This window comes from Python bivittatus, unplaced genomic scaffold, assembly GCF_059951505.1.
Source record: "Python bivittatus isolate LINGU-HERP-01145 unplaced genomic scaffold, Pbiv_v1 ctg000780_np1212, whole genome shotgun sequence".
Classification (NCBI taxonomy): Eukaryota; Metazoa; Chordata; class Lepidosauria; order Squamata; family Pythonidae; genus Python; species Python bivittatus.
The window spans coordinates 2393542-2413459 of NW_028277108.1; the positions used below are offsets into that span (position 1 = coordinate 2393542).

The window sequence follows — 19918 nt, forward strand, 5'->3', positions numbered from 1 at the left end:
TCCATTTTTCAACTCCTCATACCTTTCTCCCTCTGCACTGGTCTTGCTAGGAAACAAGAGAATTTTATTTTACTATAAGATACCCCCACAGTCTTGTTTTCAGGCACTGCTTGAGGATAGTCAGAAGTTAAACTTCCCTACCAAGATTCCAGGGGAAGAAAGACTGGGTTGGGGGGGGGGTCATTTTAATCCATGGTGATCCAGATAGACACATTTCCTATTTCTCTGCTATTCTAAACATACTGAATGGTGAGGGAGGATGATCCTGGTGAATACTGTTCTATGCTGTTACAGGTTTTGATAGGAAAACAATGTTGCCATTGCCAGCTGGTGGCAGGAAAAATGAACAGATGTTCCTGGAAAGCAAAGAATGTTTGATGATTGTGAATTGCCCATCTAGGTGATAATGGGTAATGTATTCTGGAAATGGACTGGGGAAGCAAGACCCCACTGATTGCTTGTGGACTTCTCAGCAGCTGTTGATTTCATAGTTTGTTAGTTTTTCTAGGTAGGCTTCCTAAACCAGGTATTCAGGACACGATCTTTTAGGGGCCTGCTCTATCAGGGAAGGGGAGGGAGAAGGGAGGAGGGACAGGCAGTTTCAGAATATAATGCAGAAACCTTGTTTTGACCAACAGAATTCAGTTCTGTCTTCCTCATGCTTTCCAGCCCTTATATGCTGAGCAACATTATCTGAAGGTTTATACTTGAGTCCTTAGTTTGCTAACCTATCTCCATTTCTTTTTGACAGGTACTATAATACAAGTACTACATTTGGGTCTGAAATCAGTAATATGCTGAATGAGGGCCAATAAACTTGATGTTGAATTCAGACAAGATAAAAGTACTCTTAATGAAACAATAGTTTGTTCAAAGAGATGGTGTCCAGCTCTTCCAGATGCAGGGTAATCCCCTCCCTGAAGGATTAGACTTACAATCTGAAAGTACACATCTATTTGGCTTTGTCAGTGGAGAACCAAGCATCATCAGTAAAACAGAGCCTCTCAGCCCTTAAAGTCACCCATATGGATATCTGCAAGGGTGAGAGAAACGGAGCTGAACAATAAAATATGCATGGTCTCATCATGCAAACGCCATGACTTATGTGTTTGTATTAGACATTGAGATACGAGTACATAATCACGGCATTTATGTGATGATGTCACTGTACATATCATTTTGGTATTATGATTTGCTGCAGATACTGCTGCTCTCATGGGCAATAATAACTTGGCCATCTCCAGAAGGAGTATTTTGAAGCATAAAAAGTGGGCATTAGTTGAAAAAGCAGCTACCTTGATTAGAAACAGGCACTGGGAAAAACTTTGCATGACCTTAAATAATGCCATTAGCTTCCAAGTGATTACAAAGATGGTTCTACTGTTATCGCTAAAGCCCTCCCTGCATTCTTGCAGAAGCAGCTATTGACTGTTCCATTAAGTTGCCTGACAATAGAGGCCATCTTCTGAATTCCCTCTCAGATTTCTTTTTGAAATGAGTTGGGTAATAATTTGATAAACAATTTTGTCAGTTGTGAAATCCCTTTAGGGAATTTCCATCCATCACAGGAGGCCTGCATATTTGAATATCTTTCCTTTTAACTACTGATTTCAATGTGCATGATTTCAATGTGTTTTATTACTCTATTTTTTTATAAGATATTCTCAGGATATGTCTGCTTTAGGCATATACATTTTTAGAACAAAAATACAGGACAGTGGGAAATCACTTAATCCTTAATGGGAAGATTAAGTAGGGCAGTGAGGTAAACATACCTATCTTAATACTGAAGTCATTCTGCTAGTAATTCTTGCTTCGGCTTGACTGAACAATTGAGTCTCATAAATTTATTGCTCATTACATTTTAAAAATACATAATTGAATGCATCTCTCTATTAGAGCTTTCCGCCCATCAACATGTTTAAGTTTATCCTCTACAGGCTCCCAACTTAAATCAAGTTGAACCTGTTTGTAGTAGCTCATGTTTTTCCGTCACCCAAGCAGTGAATTACTAAAATGTGTCCTTGCCCAGTTTCATTAAACTGTAGTCCTCAAAACTGTCAATATTAGGCTTTAAAGGTAAACTATTCCTTACTTCAGCAATTATATGTCCAAAGAAATAATGCAAGGACTTTGAAGAAAGGTGGAATATAATCAAATGATAAGAAAAAAGTGATCCATCTTCCAGTTAAACTTACTGTAGCTTAAACATTTGTTCTAATTTATAAATTAACCTACCTAAGGCAGACTATAATTAATTAATGTTTTATATTTTGGTAAGTCAAAGCCTGTTCTGTTAACAAATTATTAATCACAAGAATCCTCCACTCTTTTGGTTGAACTTGACATGTTTCCATCAAAGTGTGGGTTGAAGAAAAATACACAGTTTCTATCAAGTAACTGTAGGAGGTGGCAAAATTATTTTTCCTCCTGTGTGAGTGAACTCTTTATTCCTGCACAACTATTTTCAAACACTGCCGGCCTACCTTAGTCACCATGTCAACTGCAATCCATCTGCTTCTCTGCATAAAACCTCTGCCATCTGTTTGCTTTAATGTAACAGAAAGAACTAAGACAACCTATTTTTATTTGCTGTCTACAAATACAGGAATACATACTTTGGCGCAAGAAATGCAATAAACAATCCCTTGACTGTAACTGGTCAATTGGGAGCACCTGAAAACCACCCTGTCTCCCTAGACAAACTAATAATAATGTCCATGTAACTTCACAAATATTTAAAGATGATATGTCAACACTCATCAGCAAAGAATATAAAAACATTAGAACAGAATGTTTTCAAGGCTTCAAGAAAACTTCAATCAATGGATAAAAAGATAGGTTTCCAATGAAATTATAAACCAGAGATGAGAATCTTTTTTCCTTCCCTCCCTTAGTTACTTGGTAAATCGTTGGGACTGGCAGGCTCATAGTTAATCAGGCCTGCTCCCTTCTCTTCCCAGGTTCTTAATCTCCAGCTACAGAAAGGAAACGTTTGGAGGCTGAAAATAAACCAAATCTGTGATGGGCAATGATTCTATTGAACTCCATATGTATACATATGAGTAGATATGTTCATAGCTGCACTGCTGGAGTGCGTAAATAACATTTCCATTCACTCACCATACGTGGTGATGGGGAACCTTTATCCCTTCAGCTTTCAGCAGTTACAGCCAATAAGGGATGTTGAGGGATGCTGACAATATCTCCTAGCAGCTTCTACTACTAGCTTCATTGGCTGCTCAGATGTGTACTTCAGCAATATTTGGAGGCCACAAAATTCCTCATCTGAACTTTCAAGATCTACCATCAGTGAAAGTACTTACTTTAATCCAATACCTTCTAGATGTGCTGAATGCAACTCCTGGCATTCTTGTCAGCAAAACTATAGGTTGATCTGATTGGGGATGGGAATGTAGTCCAAAACTTCCAGAGGGTGCCAGATTAGAAAAAGATGTAGATAACATTGGTCTGCATAGACTGTCTCTATCCCAGTATTATTCCAGTATTAAAAAGATAGTGTTTCATTTCCTGTTTCTTGAAACTAAACTTTTAATCTTAACCATCTTATGAGTAAGCTCTTATGCAGTGACTAAAATCAACATCACAAATTCAATGATGAATAGTTTCTTTGCAAACATTAAACAGCACAATGCACCTGTTTAGATGGTGAATATGTCAACCCATTATGATAAAGACATACAGAATGGAAGTTTAATCGCTGAGGGTTGGGTTCAATAAAAGTACAATTCCAGTCCACAAATGACAGAACAAAGTAACTACCACTTCTTTAGATCACTTATTCTTGTAAATGTTATTTTTGATATAACAGCCCATTAATATTATATAAGAGAAAAACATTTTGTGACAATCATGTAAACAGACCAGTTTCTTTATCAGCATGCAGAAAAATCCCTTGTTTAGATTTTGAGCTCTACAGAATTTTCATGGAAATAGAATGATCAGTGAATTTAGGGAATAGATAAATTTAGGGTCTCAATCTCATTTCACCATTCTAAACTGCATAGCAGGACAGCTGGATTGCACTGTTTAAGACTTAAATGATATTACTGGAAAGCTTGATGGTACAAGATTCAGGATTATCTTAGGACAAATCACATGGCTTCAAACTATTTCCCAGGTCACTCTTGAATGAGCTGATAGCTTAGATTAAAGCATTCTACAAAGTAAATGTTGAGAGTTTCAATAATGAACTTTGATTAGGTTTCTCATCATAGGCAACTTCAAGTCAACAAAGCAAGGCATAGTGAATTACAAGTGGGTGATTGTAATACAACCCTCACAGTGCAACTTTGCACACTAGAATGTTTCTGTTCATCTGAATTTTAAATAGATGAGTTGTCATATGCTTAAAAGTACTCTGAATGACTGTTCAGACCTATTTTTTCCTAAGCACAATATTTGAATTTTGTCTGGAGGTGCCCAGTGTATAACAGATCCCAGTCCTTTCAAGAAAGACACGGCCCAACAAGAACCACCTTCCATCATGGGAGTCAAGGGGAGATAGCAGTTTGGGGGTCAATAAAAAATATGGTATGCATTTTAATAGATAAATGGAAAAATACATATCCTCTCATTAATTTCCAGCATAGCTTCCAATGACCTAGTGAGAAAGGATGATAAAATGAATGATCCCTGAAGGTAGTCAGCAGCAAATGGGCATGATTTCAGTTGTGATTGGAAAGACATGGGAAGTCAGCGGAATGGCTGACTAGCAGTAGGAACCACTTAAGTGGTGGGGCATAAATAGGCAATCAATTCAGAGTAAGTAATTGAAAGGATCACTGTATTCTAGGTGGACGGTCTGCAGGGGCCGCATCAAAGGAAACCCATAGATTACCTGAAGGGACCCTTCTCCTGCATTCAGAAAAGTTGCGCCTTCCTCTCCTGCAGCAAAAACAACCAAGCCACATCTTAGGACCCTAATCTTCTACATCAGGGTTCCTCAACTTTGGCAACTTGAAGATGTGTGGACGTCAACTCCCAGAGTTCCCCAGCCAACTGGCTGGGGAATTCTGGGAGTTGAAGTCCACACATCTTCAAGTCACCAAGATTGAGAAACACTGTTCTACATTCTTACCCAGGACTAAGTCCCACTGAACTAAATGATGCTCCCTTCTAAATGGGGCTTAGGGTATTCCCTTCTCCATTCCCCTCTTCTAAAGTTTCCTCCGGGCCCTGTCACTCGATTGCACTGAATTCCCGTTGGGCCCCATGGCAGGTCCTCTCATTTTCCTGTCAACCCTTAAAAAATGACTCCCTCTTTCCTTTTCCTCCCTAAGTGAGAGAGCCAACGCTTCGCTAGTTCCTCAGTCAGGTTCCCTTACGTCCCTTTTCAGTTTCGGCGGGACTCAGTAACTCCGCTGGGCTTTTCCATTTTGGCTAACGCCACGCAGACGCAGTTTCGCCTCCGCTCCTTTTCGACGGCCCTCGCCTGTCCATTAGCCCCACTGGAGGGGCGGGAGGAGGAGGATCTGCTTTGAGGGGCTGCTAGAGCTTGTGGACGGCAGACGGAAGGCAGCGATGCTTGCTCCTCTGCGCCACTTACGCCTCGCAAGGTCCTCGCTTCCCCTCCCTGTGGCGGGACAGCGCGGCTTGCTCTCCTCCGCCTCCCGCCACTTCCTTGTTGCACAAGCCGCAGCGAGCTAGCCAGGTGCTCAGTCCAGCCGACAGTCGCCGTTGAGGAAGGAGGCGGCGAAGCGGGCCTGTGTCCGGCCTGGGGTGCGGAGCGGACAGGGCTGGAAAGAGAGCTGCGGCGGCGGCTGCTGCTGCTCCGTCGCCCGGCTCGCCCGCCTGATGCCCCGGGCGCCCGCATCCCCATGCCCGGAGCTGGGGCTGGCGGGAACGGCACGCTCTTCCCCTTCTTTTCGGACTTCAAGGGCGCCGCCGTTCGCGTGGGGCTGAGCGTCCTGGAGACGGCCGTGCTGGCGTCGATTTTCGCCCTCGCCTTGGCGGCCAACGCGGGCGCCATCCGCCTGGTGGTGCGCCGCAAGGGCCGGCCGGGCGCCGCCAGCTGCCTGGTGCTCAACCTCTTCTGCGCCGACCTGCTCTTCATCAGCGCCATCCCCGTCATCGCGGTGGTGCGCTGGACCGAGAGCTGGACCCTGGGCGAGGCGGTCTGCCACCTGCTCTTCTACCTGATGAGCCTGAGCGGCAGCGTCACCATCCTCTCGCTGGCCGCCGTCAGCCTGGAGCGCGTGGTCAGCATCGTCCGGTTCAAGCCCTCCAAGCCCTGGAAGGGCCGGCTGGTGGCCGCCTGCCTGCTGCTCATTTGGGCCTTCTCGGCCCTGGCCACCCTCCCGCTCAGCCTCTTCTTCAGCGTCCAGCCGCTGCCCACCAGGGGCCAGGTGAGTTGATCCCGGTGGTGGCCGGCACCCGTGACCAGCCAGCCGCCACAGGACTCTGGTGTGGCAAGAGATGTGGTGGCAGGTGTACAAACGCACAGCTTTCCTACCCAAGTCCTAAGCACCACACACTCACCCTCAGGCACTGATTTCTGGTTTCCTATACTTATATTCTCCGCTTGAAATTGTGCTGTTTTTCTGGCTCTCCTCCAGTTTCTCCACACATCAGTTAAGCTGGTGACTAATCAAGATAACTAAGTGAACTTCAGGGCTGAGTGTGGATTAGAACTGGGGTTTCCCTGTGTTAGGTCAGGTTGTAGCCCTATTACTACTAAATAGCAGCATTCAAACGGCTCAGGCTGGAGCTTAGCATATTTCACTTGGAATTAAGACCCACTGAAGCCACCCTCTTTCCGTCTCTGGAGATATTTAAGCGGAGGCTGAGGGGCCATCTGTCAGATGTGCTGTAGTTTTGTCCAGTCACGAGGCTGACTCAATGATCTCTAATGCCCCTTCCAAACCATTCTACCATTTTTAGAATAAGGCTGCACGTCACATGCTGTCTTACATATGATATTGCCCCAGATTCAAAAGACTCTGATGAGCAAGAACAGTCAACAGACTTCAGGATGCTGAATGCTCAGGGTGTACTTTGAGAACGCGGCACAGCTAAATCGGGGTCTCAAGCTGCTTTGCCTGGATCACGCTGTCCCTACATCACCAACCCGCCATGTGTCTGTCTTAGACCTTGCCAGACGTCCTGCGTGCTGAGTGTAGAAACCAGGCATCTGGCTTGGTAGAGGGATGATCTCGATCCATCCACTGCTGGCTTATTGTGTTTCTTTGCTGAACGTATAGAAGGTAAAGTTATCTTGTGCCTGCATGTGCAGCAAAGAAATAAACAGGAGATGGAAGCATGGATCAGTCCATCTATTCATCACCAGCCCGAATGTCTGTATTAGATATGCAAAGAGATTCATCAGCTCCCATTTGTCATGGAAATGCAGAAGTCCTGTGGCAGACAGGAAAAACGTTCTTCTGTTCCACTGCCACCATTTTTGTTTCTTTTCCAGGTATTTTGCACTACCTCCTGTATCTTCTGCATGAGATTCTTGGGCTACTGAAGGAGGAATGAAATTCTCCATGTTTTTGAAGGTAGTCTACTACATGTTTACCTTTCTGGGGAAAAGAGGTTTCTTACCCCAGCTTGATAAACAAGCCACAACCTGCACCTTTTTTCTTGCAACGTGGTCACTTGCCTACTGGAAATCCTTAGTCCCCTGTAGTAGCCAAAATGAGCTTCTCATAACAAACTAGCAAATCATCTCTTTTTTGCCAGATCAGGAGGTGGGGGTGGCTCTGCATTTTGAACTTATAGATTTCCCTGCTATGGAGATTCCAGAGATCGAACAGTATAACAATGTGGAGGATGAGGGACCACCATGAAAACCTCAGTAAAGGAAACTTCTAGAATAAATTTTATAAATCTCAGCCTCTTCTGTGAGACTACAAATAACTTCATGGATTAGCATGAATCTTTGGGAGCCCAAGTGAACTATCACTTGATTACTTTTCCTTCCATCTCTTCCTGGGTGGTCAGGATGGGAAAGAAGTCAACTCTCACACCAGTCCCAAGTTCCAGTCCAGGTTTGATTTAGTGATTTGGAAAACAGAGTGAGACTAGCATGGGAAAGACACAAATGACCAGTTTTTATTTTCTAATATAAGGGGTGAAATTTGTAGGTCTAGTACTTGCTTCTGAGGGGATAAAACCTGTCTAGGTTCTGTGAAATATGTGCTGGAGGTTTGGGGGTATTCTGTTAAATTCTGCTTTTTTACAAGGAGCCTTGTCTGTACCTGTTAGTTTGGGTCAGAATTGGATTATGTTTGCAGACATCGCTGCTTCTCCTGAGAAAATAAATACTGCCACGTTCCAGGAGTCTTACAGTTCAATGAAAAAAGATAATTCTATGCCCCATTTATTTATTTGGTAAACAATATCTACAAAAATGGTCAATACTTTTTGGGAAGAAACCTGCCAAATTACACAATACAGATGCAGAGGTTTGAAGCTAGGTTCCTTTCTATGTTTTTTCTAAGACAAGTAAATGCTGCAATTATTGTTCTGGGATAGAATTAGATAACCACAGGCAAATGCCTTTCTCAAGATACTGTGATTGGAAAACCTCTGGTGAATCATTCCGTATGATTAGAAAGTACACTTGTCAGTTACTTAACTCCAGCCACCTTCCTTCCATTTCTTTCCATCTTAGCATTATAAACGTAACTTTTTTTCCCTTGAGAACCTCTGATTTTATGGCACTCTGAAAGTGCCAATATATACACAAAATACCCCTGAGTATTTTGATTCAGTTTAATTTACTTAATAGAGATTCCACTTTATCTCCAGGGTCTGAAGTAGCTGAATTTAATTCAGGAGTCCACTGAATTCAGTGCATGTTATACACACACACACAGACATCAGCTGTGCTTCCCCTGAAGCATAGAGGCTACAGTTGTAAGCCGTCTGCTACAAAGTTTTCCATTTAGATCTCACAAACCATGCATGGATGAGACAAGAGAACCTGGAATTGATGGAATGCTACTATGTCAGTAGACCTAGTGAGAGGGGATATATGAAATCTATGAGGGAACTATGGATGGGCAGAAGACCTACATCCACACTAACTGAGAAACAGCTAGTTACCCAATGCTTCAACATAGTAAAGAGGAAGCTGTTCTCAAAACTTGAGATAGACCAACTGCACATTACATCCTGGACTCAAGAAGACCCAGAAGAATAATTGGATGTGCAGCAAACACCTGAAGCTGGAACATCATTGCCACCCCCTCCATTACAGAGAACAGCAGCTGATATGGATAAACTAGCTACAGTCAACCCTCGAAACTGATTACCAAGGCTCAGTGGAGAAGTACCATCAGATAGTATTTTATTTTATTTATTTTTATTTATTTAGCAGACTTGTCCCTCCCCATCTCCCCCCCCAGTGGGGGACTCTGGGCGGTTTACAACAAATTAAAACAAATAAATACATAATTAAAATTGTAAAAAGAGAAAAACACATTTACTCAAAATGGAAGGAAGAGAAAAAATCCAAGAGGCCGATGGAAGCAACACCAGGCCTCTAGGGGGCTAGCCAACCCCATTTCTGATGACCTCCCTCCCCGCCCCAGGCCAGATGGCAGAGCCAGGTCTTCAAGTCCCTCCGAAAGGCCGGGAGTGAGGGGGCCTGTCTCACCTCCAGGGGCAAGATGTTCCAAAGGGCGGGGGCTACAGCAGAGAAGGCCCGCCTTCTGGACCCCGCTAGTTGGAGTTCTTTTGCTGAGGGGGTCTGGAGCATGCCCTTTCTGTGAGATTGGGTGGGATGGGTTGAAATCGTGGGGGCGAGGCAGTCCCTCAGGTAGCCTGGCCCCATGCCATGTAGGGCTTTAAAGGTGATAACCAACACCTTGAATTGGACCCAGAAGCAAACTGGTACCCAATGCAGCTCACAAAGCAAAGGTGTTATATGGGTCCTTCTTTGGACCCCAAAAATAGCTCATGCGGCTGCATTCTGGACCAGCTGAAGCTTCTGGATACTCTTCAAGGGTAGCTCCATGTAGAGCGCATTGCAGTAGTCTATCTGGGAGATAACAAGGGCATGAGTGACCGTTCAAAGGGTATCCCGATCCAGGAAAGGGCATAACTGGTGCACAACCCAGTTGTGCAAAAGCCCTCCTGGGCACGGCTGCCACCTGCTCTTCGAGCAGGAGCCGTGAGTCCAGGAGGACCCCCAAATTATGCACTGGGTCTGTCTGGGGCAGTGCTACCCCATCCAGCACCAACGATGACAATGTCCCAGATACAGAGGAGCCATTAACCCACAGCCACTCCGTCTTACCAAGGTTCAGCTGGAGCCTGTTGTTCCCCATCCAGACCCTCACAGCCTCCAGGCACCACGTAGGCTAGAAGATGCCAATAGAGCCCTCACAAGAATCCCTACTACCACCATAACTGAAACCAATGAACTGGTATACAGTATAGCAGCTGTAATCCTGGAGATGCTTGGCTACATGATCAAGAAGAACAGCAGTAAATACCCCCCCTGCCCCCGCCTAAATAAGGTTGTAGGCTAAGATCAACAACTTGGAGACAAGTTAGTCAGCTGGTAGAACTACAGAAGAGTGGGGAGATCAAGGATAAGACTCAGCTATTGAAAAAAATACAAAGGCCTGACTCCATCTGAAGCCCTAGAGACTGCTAAACAAAGGCTCACAGCACTGGCAACCACGCTAAGGAGATAAACTAGAGAAGCAGAGGCCAAGAAGATAAACGCCCTGTTCTCCAAAGAACCATCCAAGGTTTACTTCCAACTGCAGTGCAACAACGCAATAACAGTAGAACCCCCCAAGAGCAGAAACTGAACAATACTGGAAGAACACATGGGAGAAAAAGAAGACACATAACACCAGTGCAGAGTGGCTGCAGGACCTGTGAGCAGACCACAGCAATCTCCCAGAACAGGAACCAGTCACCATCTTCAGGCCCAGACCAAGAACAACAGGGAAACAGTCCAGTTGAGTAAAGTTCTTTTATTTGCTAACACCTTATAGACAGAATCTTGCCAGGCTAAATCTATACTACTGCAACAAGTGGATATACCCTGGGAGATTCTAGGGAGTCGCCGTCCTGAACCTCTTTCACTTCCCACACTCCACCTGCGGACTATATTTTCTTTTGTCTCCTTTCTTCTCCTGGAATGCAGCCCCTCCTTTCAGATAGCCTTGATATCACATCACTCTCCTCTTCGCAGATACATTCCATCACACCATCATAGTAGCAGATATCCAACAGCAGGACTAAAACATGAGGATCTGGACAGCACCTGGCCTGGAGATGATCCACACCTACTGGCTAAAGAAACTAACAGCAGTGCATGAATGCCTAGCAGCACAGATGAACCAGCTGCTAGCAGCAGGCTCCCACCCAGACTGGGTAACAGAAGAAAGGACAGTGCTGATCACGAAAGACCCCCACAAGGGAACAGCACTGGCTGTCTACCAGCCAATAATCTGCCTCCCCACAACATGGAAAGTCCTATCAGGCATCATAGCTGCCAAGCTACAGGACCATATGGGCCAGTACATGAGCACAGTTCAGAAGGGCATTGGGAACAACACCAGAGGTTGAAAACACTAATTGCTCATAGATCGATCTGAACACAGCCTGGATTGACTACAGGAAAGCCTACGACTCAATGCCACACATATGGATCTGTGAATGCCTGGTGCTATACAAAGTCAACAGGACACTAAGGACCTTCTGCAAGAGCTCAGTGGGACTGTGGAAGAAACACTGGAAGTCAACTCAAGAGATCTTGCACAAGTGGCCATCATATACCAAGGTCCCCGCTGCTGTTCTGCATAGGCTTGAACCCTCTCAGCCAGATAATCACAAGGACTGGATACGGATACAAGCTCAAGAGTGGAACTACCATCAGCCACCTTCTCTACATGGATGACATCAAGCTGTATGCTAAGAGTGAACAAGACATTGACTCGCTGATCTACAGTGAGGACATTGGGATGTCATTTGGACTGGAGAAGTGTGGCCAGATGGTAGTAAAGAGAGGGAAGGTAGTTAAGACTGATGGGGTGAAACTACCAGCAGGCCACATAGCAGACATATATATATGATTCAGTTGTGCTTCCCCTGAAGCATAGAGGCTGAGATTGTAAGCTGTCTGTTACAAAGTTCTCCATTCAGATCTTGCCATAAAATAAAGCCAATCACTTAGCTCCACACTCAGCTGTATTTGTCTGAGATTATTAAGTTTAAATACTTCAAAGTTTGTAAAGGTAAGATACTGTGATGATGAATTGGTGAATGTGGTGATGATAATTTAAAATTATAATAATATGATTGTTCGGCTCCGCGGAAAGTCATCTGAAGTTGTCTTTGCTTTCGTTTTTGGAATAGGTTAAAAGCTTTTATATGACAAAGCTATCTGCCTAGGTGTGTTTGTATGCCCACAGTACCAAATACTAAACTTTTATCAGCTGCTGTTTTATGTTTTTTATTTATACTTATTGTATTTTATTATTCTGATAAGGTGCTTTGATGTGTTGGCTGAAGAGCAGTTAAAGAATAATTCAAATCATAAATGCCTTCATTATCATAATGGTATAATGATCTTCAGGCAGTTACAGTAAATGAAAAAAAGATCTGTTCCTATATTACAGTGTGACAGTTGGGAAGATCATCCACAGCTAATAGATGCCTTCCGTCTGCTTCTTGTTCGGATCCAAGCAAAATATTACACGTTGGCCAAAAAATAAAATAAAATGTGGCATTGCAAATTGGAGAGCTCAGTTTTGTTCACCCCAGAGTGCGACTGACGTTAGCTGCCAGGTTCATGGAGTGCTTTACAGTACATCATGTAGGCGTATCAAAGAGATTGTGTAGGCTTTGATTTAGTGATTTTGAGTTATGCAAGGTATCTTGATCATCTTGCATTGAGTGAGCAAATAAAGGCAAGGAAGAGAGATGTCTCTGACTTGATAATTGATGCATAGTATAAAACTGGAGGAAAGTTGAATATGTTGTCTAGAGTTAGTTTTAGGGAGATCCATCAAGGTCATGGATGAGCATGTACTCAGGAAAAGCAGGACTGAGGTGGACAGTCTTCAACCTTTGAATCTCACTGTTTTAAGTTGTTAAAACAGGTTTAAAATAAAGTAGCCTTTGAGCTGAGCTTGACTTCTGGTGACTTCAGGGACACGTCCACACAGTTTTCTTGGCAAGAGCATGGATGCGGTTTGCCATTTCCTTCCTCTTGGCTTAGCTTACAGCCCTGGGCTTAGTTTACAGCCTGCAGCTCTACAATTTCTTGGTGGTCTCTTCAGGGACTAACTAGGTCCAGCCCTGATTAGCTTAATTTTAGTTATTAACCCCAGGTTTCTGATTTCTGGCTCTCAAACAAGATTGGATTTGTAAACCAAGGAAAATCCTGATTTGGAGATCTAGTTTGTAAAGAGTGTAATGAACGATGAACCCAGGTTTAGATAATACGGTTTTTATTCATGACTTGTTTAGATGGGTAATGCTGGCTGGAGGAACCAGTCAGGTAGAACTGGGCTGCATGGACCTGTACTCAACTTATTGATACTGAAATAGGCTTCTCTGAAGTGATGGGTTACATTGTCCATGGATGCTCCACTGCCAGTGATCCTACAGATGTTACTGAATCACAAATCTCAGTATTTTTCATCTCTAGCTTAACTGGCTGGGATTGCTAGGAGTTGTAGTTCAGCAGTACCTCAACTACACTTTTTTTTTTTTAACTTTCTGTCAAACTTTTTCAACTTTGGTAACTATAAAAAAATATGGTATATAGAAAAATGTGCACAAAAATAAGTATAGTGATGAATTATAACCAGATTTTATAAAAGTCTTTGTTTCCTATGCTTGAACAATATTTCTGTCTGCTATTCCACATCTGGCATGCAACAACCAGATGAGAAACCACTTGATGGCAACAAAATGTTAGAGTTTTCTGTTTCTCTTTGCAGCCATCAAGTGGTTGTCCAGATTTTTGCAGCCAGATACGGTAGCCTTGTTTCTACTAAAGATTTGGTGTACCTGCATAAAGAAACAGGCTTCCCTGTAGAAATGCAAGATGGATGCGTAGACCATAAGAAGAAACAGGAAGCATAATCATCAGGGAATAGTACATACTGTATAATCTTTCAGTTGTAATCTGCAGCTGTTATGAACGTAGAAAGATTGAGGTAAGGAAATCTGGCTTCCAATGTTTGCCAAACTATTCAGTCACACTGATATAATAGCTAGGTGTCATTTTTTTGCTTTCCAAGTCCCATGGGTTTATACACCTTTATTTGAACATGTACTTGACTTTACAATAAGAAATATTTTAATTATTGGCTATTTCCATAGCTTATATTTGGTTAGTAATTCTCTCATGTGAAAGAGTCAGATGCATTTCTCTGAAACGTGGTGAAAGCCAGTGTCCAAATGGAGTGCTTACGGAGGTCTTGTTCTTTGCTTACAGGAAGTGTATATTTGCACTTTGGTTTGGCCCAGCATTGCAGGAGAAATCGCTTGGGATGTGTCCTTTGCCACTGTGATCTTCCTTATACCAGGATTGGTCATTGTAATTAGTTATTCAAAGATTTTACAGGTATTTTTCATACTTCTGCTTTTTTAAACAAATGCTAAGAGTTGCCAACTATTAAAACTCGGAGTGATGTTTCAAATGGATTTTCATTTTTATAGACAGTAATAGCAGACCACAAGAATATTCCAAAGGAAGTTGGTAATGCAATAAGCAACACTCAACTTTTAGTATTCTTAACAATCTCAGTAACTTTTATTGTTATAATATAGGAACATAAACAGTGCCCTTCTGGATCAGACCCCGGGCCCATCTTAAGTCCAGCAGTCTGTTCTCACAGTAGCCAACCAACTGCACAGGGAAGCCCACTAGTCTCCCAGCAGATGGCTTTCAGAGGCAGTCACATTGCCACCGATAATCTCCATGACTTCCATAAATGATCACAACCCTTTTAGGAAGCCAGTCAAACTGCCAGCCAGCTCCATATCTCATGACAGCAAATTCCAAAGTTATAAGTAGGAGCCACTTTTATTTATTCAATCTAACAGGCTAATTAAAATGGAACTAAAAATACAGCATACATTTAAAACTAGAATGTAAAAAAATGCAACGTATGATCTTATAACATAAAAATCAGTATATCAGAGTGGAGAATACGTTAGCTAAGTCTGGGGAAAGTCAAGTGTTCTACCTCGGGAAAGTTCAGCTTCTACCTGAAAGCTGAGAGAGCAGGATTAGATGTGTTTTGGGCAATAAAAGAATTCCACAAATGGCTTTTCCAGCCATTGGAAAAGCCTGCTACATAGGGAGTGAGGATTTGAATTGAATGAATGTATAGGCCAGGTAGATTTATGTGTAAGCAGGCAGTCTTTTAACCTGCAGTTTGATCCCAAGCCATTAAGTAGGGTTGCCAGATCTGGATTGCAAAAATGCAGATAGCCAGTAGATGGCAGCACAGAGATATAGAAAACACTCAAATCAATTTTTTAAAGAATTTTTTTATCCCACCTTTATTATTTTTATAAATAACACAAGGCAGCAAATATATCTAATACTCCTTCCTCCTTCTATTTTCCCCACAACAACAACCCTGTGAGGTGAGTTGGGCTGAGAGAGAGGGACTGGCCTAAAGTCACTAGCCGGCTTTCATACCTAAGGCAGGACTAGAACTTACAGTCTCCTGGTTTACAGTCATAGACCAGCCTAGTAGAAAACACTAGGTCTCTGCTATCATTTACTGGTCTTCTGAAAGCCCACATCTGGTACCCGACATTTGGGCTTTAAAGGTCATAATCAGCATCTTAAATTAACTCCAGAGCAGACTGGTAATCAGTGCAGCTGACTTAATAGTTGCTATATGCTTGACCTCTTAGATCCAGTTAGAACTGTTGATGTTCCAAGATATCTGTAAGGTAACAGCTTAAAGAAGGCTGTTGTAACTGAAGCTGCTTCTTTTCCCATATGCTCCAAGTGGATTTTTTAAAATTTAAAGTGAGTTATTTAAATTGTCTTTAGGACCTTCCATTTTTCTGTCCAACACAGAGAAATAAAGGAGTGGACAAATGAGAGACCATCCTGGCTGGATTTGGTAGGAATTATCGTTCAGCAAGTTTCCTGGAACATCGCAGTTTTCCTACTTCTAATGTACAGCATCTTTAGTGGTTGTAATATTGATTAGAAACCTCCTCTCCCTTTTCCATCATATCAAATATTTTTCTAGGCAGTCAGAACCATTCTCCAGATGTTTGGAACTTCATGTCCCAGTAGTTTAGAACGGAAGTTTTCATACTCTCTCTGCATGAAAATGTTATGACCAGAAGCTAGCACTGCATCATAAAGGAATGGATCTCTTTGATAGGACTACCATATCTGATTGGCAGAAATCCAGACAGTCACTAGATGCCAGCAGAGATGCAGAAAATTAACACTGGGTGAGATAAGTGAGATAAGGAAGCCCAAGACTGGGTGTAAAGTTCACTCTACTGAATAAACCTTTGTGAACCATAATACTACGTTGATATAGGTACGATGATATGTATTTAATGCTATATTACTGCCATGGCTGCAGTAATATGAGCTGAATTCTTTGCTGTTACACATTCCACCAAGATTCTTCCGCCACAATAATTTGAGCTTCAGTGTAACAGGAAACAGAAATAGTGAAACTGGACAGGCAGCAGAAGTTGAGAGACAGCAATGGCAGGACCACCACCTCAGCTATTCTTTGGTACCTCAATAACATTTTCTCAATTGTAGTTGTACTACTCTATCTGTTTTTAAATGATCTGCTGTCCTTAGTATGATAGAGGGTGCTTTCCCATCAAATTTAGTGAAATAAAATTTACCGTAGTTATCCTTTGTCCTGTATCCAGGCCAGTCCTGTCCTTTCCCTTTTTTGCCACCTTGGGCTCATCTCAAGAAAGTACTGTGAGCTTGCAGGCAGTCTAAAAATATATTTTTAAAAAAGATTTTAAAATCCTAAACATGAAATTTGTGATATCATTTTTCAAACCTTCTCAAAGGGAAGAAATGTAATTCACAAGGTTTACTTTCCATCGTAGAATCACTGAAAAAGATATTCTTGATTTCCATTGCAGATTGCCAAGGCCTCAAGGAGACGCCTGCAGGTGGGCATGGCCTACTCTGAGAGACATCACATTCGCATTTCCCAGCAAGATTTCAAATTGTTTCGGACTCTTTTTCTCCTGATGATTTCCTTCTTTGTCATGTGGAGCCCGATCATCATCACCATTCTCCTCATTTTAGTACATAAGTTCAATCCAGATGTGAACATTGCATCTTTTGTTTTCTTCTGGATAATGGCTTTTACATTTTCCAATTCAATCGTCAATCCAGTTTTATATAATATAGTCCAATTTAGACATGGTTGGAGGCAAATCTTTTTCTGTTGCCAAGATCCTCTTGGGAGAAAAGAGATTACAACAGACACTTCCCTGAAGCAACATAATGAGAGACATTTCACAGTAGCTGTTATCACCAGATAACTGTGTGGTATTCCTCATAAGAAGAATGTCAACAGTTTTTAAGAACTGGAGTAAGCAGTTGAGAAAACAATCAATTTGTAGAGAGGGTTGTGGTGGTAAGAAACAAGGATTAAATCTGATAGCAATAAACATGCATTAAAACAGTTTAGTTGAGAGCATCTCCATATTATACCATCAACTTATTAAAATGATGATTTCTTCAGGATCTTCAAATCTCCTTGTGTATATCTGTGACAAAGCAACAGGTTCACATGGGACTGTTGGGTTCATAAGAGCAAGTATAGAATAAAGTGCCAGCTACTGGAAGATTTCACCATTTAAGTATGCCTGTACCACTTTTAACATGTCAGTTTTCCTCTAGAACAATGTTTTTCAACCTTGACAACTTTAGAATTCTGGGAGTTAAACATCTTAAAGTTGCCAAGGTTGAGAAACGCTGCTCTAGGAGGTGATGTCTTAGATTTCTGACCACAGATTTTTTTTTAATTGGTGGCTATAGAGAATAAGAGGACCAGTTTCTGATTGGCCTATCTTTGAACCAGGCTGCTGATTGGTCCTTTGTGCAGAGAGACTTCTGATTGGTCCATTTGTGTTGGAACTAATCAGTAGCCTGACTCAAAGACAGACCAATCAGGAACGATTTCTCTTGGAATTTCTTTAAAATGGACCATTCATAAGTCTACCTAGAGGTACCAATAGAGGAAAAACACCTCTACCTAGAGGAAAAACAAATCAGGAACCAGTTTTCTTGGACTCCTGCAACATGGACCAATCAGAGACCAGAGATCAACTTGCCAGGTTCAAATACAAGAGCCCAGTCAGTCCCTGTTCCATTGTCTATGAGCTGCTGAGAAGTACACTACAAAGCAGCTCACTCTGCCTCTCTAGATGCCAGCCACAACTGCCAGTGAAATGTCAAGATGCCAGAAACCTAGACCACCTCTATTCAGCCCAAAATCTCATCACTTGATTGATACTGACCATGAAAGCCTACACCAGTAGAAAGAACTGATTAATTATTCCTGACCTAAAATCATATATGTGTATTTAGCTGGCCCCCTCAGTCTTAGAATCATAATCAGATAGATTTGATTCCTATGAATATTCAATTGAAATTTCCAGTTTAAAAGCAAATCCCATAGTCTCTTAGACTTTGCCTCTTGGGCTCTATGGCTGAATCTGGACTCTGGCATTGTCAGAACTCTGTTATTAGCAATAAGATCTCAGGCTACTGTGGGAATAGTCTGGAGAGGTTAATGCAGAGAACATAAACATAAGAGGGATCTTGGGGTGAGAAAGGTATGAAAGTATCTCAGAACATTAATCATGATGAGCAGAGGGATTTGTTTCAATGCCAGCCTGATCTGGGAAACAGTTAGCAATTTGGTCTCATGTTCTGGGGAAAAGAGTTCAGAAAAGTTCAACAACTCTCAGAGAACCCATCTTGATGAACCCACTGATAAATCAGTGCTACAATTTTGACTTATTCTGTTTCCAAGATTCTATGTATTAAAATTTTTAATCTTTAAATTAAAAAAGAATCTTTACCTTCTTGACAATAAACGTAACTCATCATGAATCTTGCTTTTCGGGTTTTGTTCTGCTGTGGGGAGCTTAACAGTACACATGCAACTGTCTCCAATGGACAGGCTGAGAGTAAGTGAGATAAGGAAGCCCAAGACTGGGAGCACCACTGCAATCTCTCTCCATCAGACACTGTCAGCTATGCAATATGGCTACTACAGTATGTCCTATAAACACACATTGATCTCATGTTCTGTATTTCCTAACCAAAGACCCCTCAATTCTGAATGGAGCCTCTCAGGAGAGCTCCAGTTAAGTTCACATAACATGCTTGACCAGATCAGTTGAAGATCTAATAACTGTATGTATAACATGCATTGGCTTATTTTTTTATTTTTTGTTTTTGTTTTGTGGCTTAGTGCCTTGTACAATTGCTGCTTGTTTTGGTTAGTTCATGGTTTAATATATTAGGTAAATACAGAATAAGGGTTACTTGCAGGAACCAAATTAAGGGTTTTGTTCAATCCCAGCCAGCAAAATGGTCCAGTTCTGGCCCTGGGGGTGGGGGAAGGCAAGTAATAAATGTGCACCTCAATGGTGCAAGGCAAATTTCAGCTTTTTTGTACTTGTAATGAGACACAAATTCATAAGCAGCAGCATTTGCATCGTGATAACCATGATGTATGTTTCATCAGTTTGACAAAACAAAGGCTTGTAGAAGATGCTTCTGGGTCCAGCATCTGACTCCATGTAAGGGAGCTCCCCACGTTCCTACTCTAGATCAGTGGGCTCTGACAAACCATGTTCATATAAAATTTATGAAAAAGATAAAAAAAATACTCATAGCATACATACAAGAAACATGGACATGTATGTTGCAAAAAGGTGC

General features: G+C 42.2%; 1 protein-coding gene across 1 annotated transcript; it reads left to right on the forward strand.

The window, feature by feature from the left end:
• Positions 1 to 5840: 5840 nt before the first annotated feature.
• On the forward strand, positions 5841 to 18941 carry FFAR4 (free fatty acid receptor 4). The gene is made up of 3 exons (XM_007431761.3): positions 5841 to 6368; positions 14438 to 14566; positions 17098 to 18941. Exons 1-3 carry the CDS (start codon positions 5841 to 5843, stop codon positions 17503 to 17505), a joined length of 1065 nt encoding a protein of 354 aa, XP_007431823.1. The 3' UTR covers positions 17506 to 18941.
• Positions 18942 to 19918: the final 977 nt, after the last annotated feature.

Bases quoted from the DNA above. Each gene is read 5' to 3' on its own strand.
- FFAR4 (XM_007431761.3), top strand. From the start codon at position 5,841: ATGCCCGGAGCTGGGGCTGGCGGGAACGGCACGCTCTTCCCCTTCTTT. The intron at 6,369-14,437 runs GTGAGTTGATCC...CTTTGCTTACAG, and splicing joins CGCTGCCCACCAGGGGCCAG to GAAGTGTATATTTGCACTTT. The intron at 14,567-17,097 runs GTATTTTTCATA...TTTCCATTGCAG, and splicing joins GTTATTCAAAGATTTTACAG to ATTGCCAAGGCCTCAAGGAG.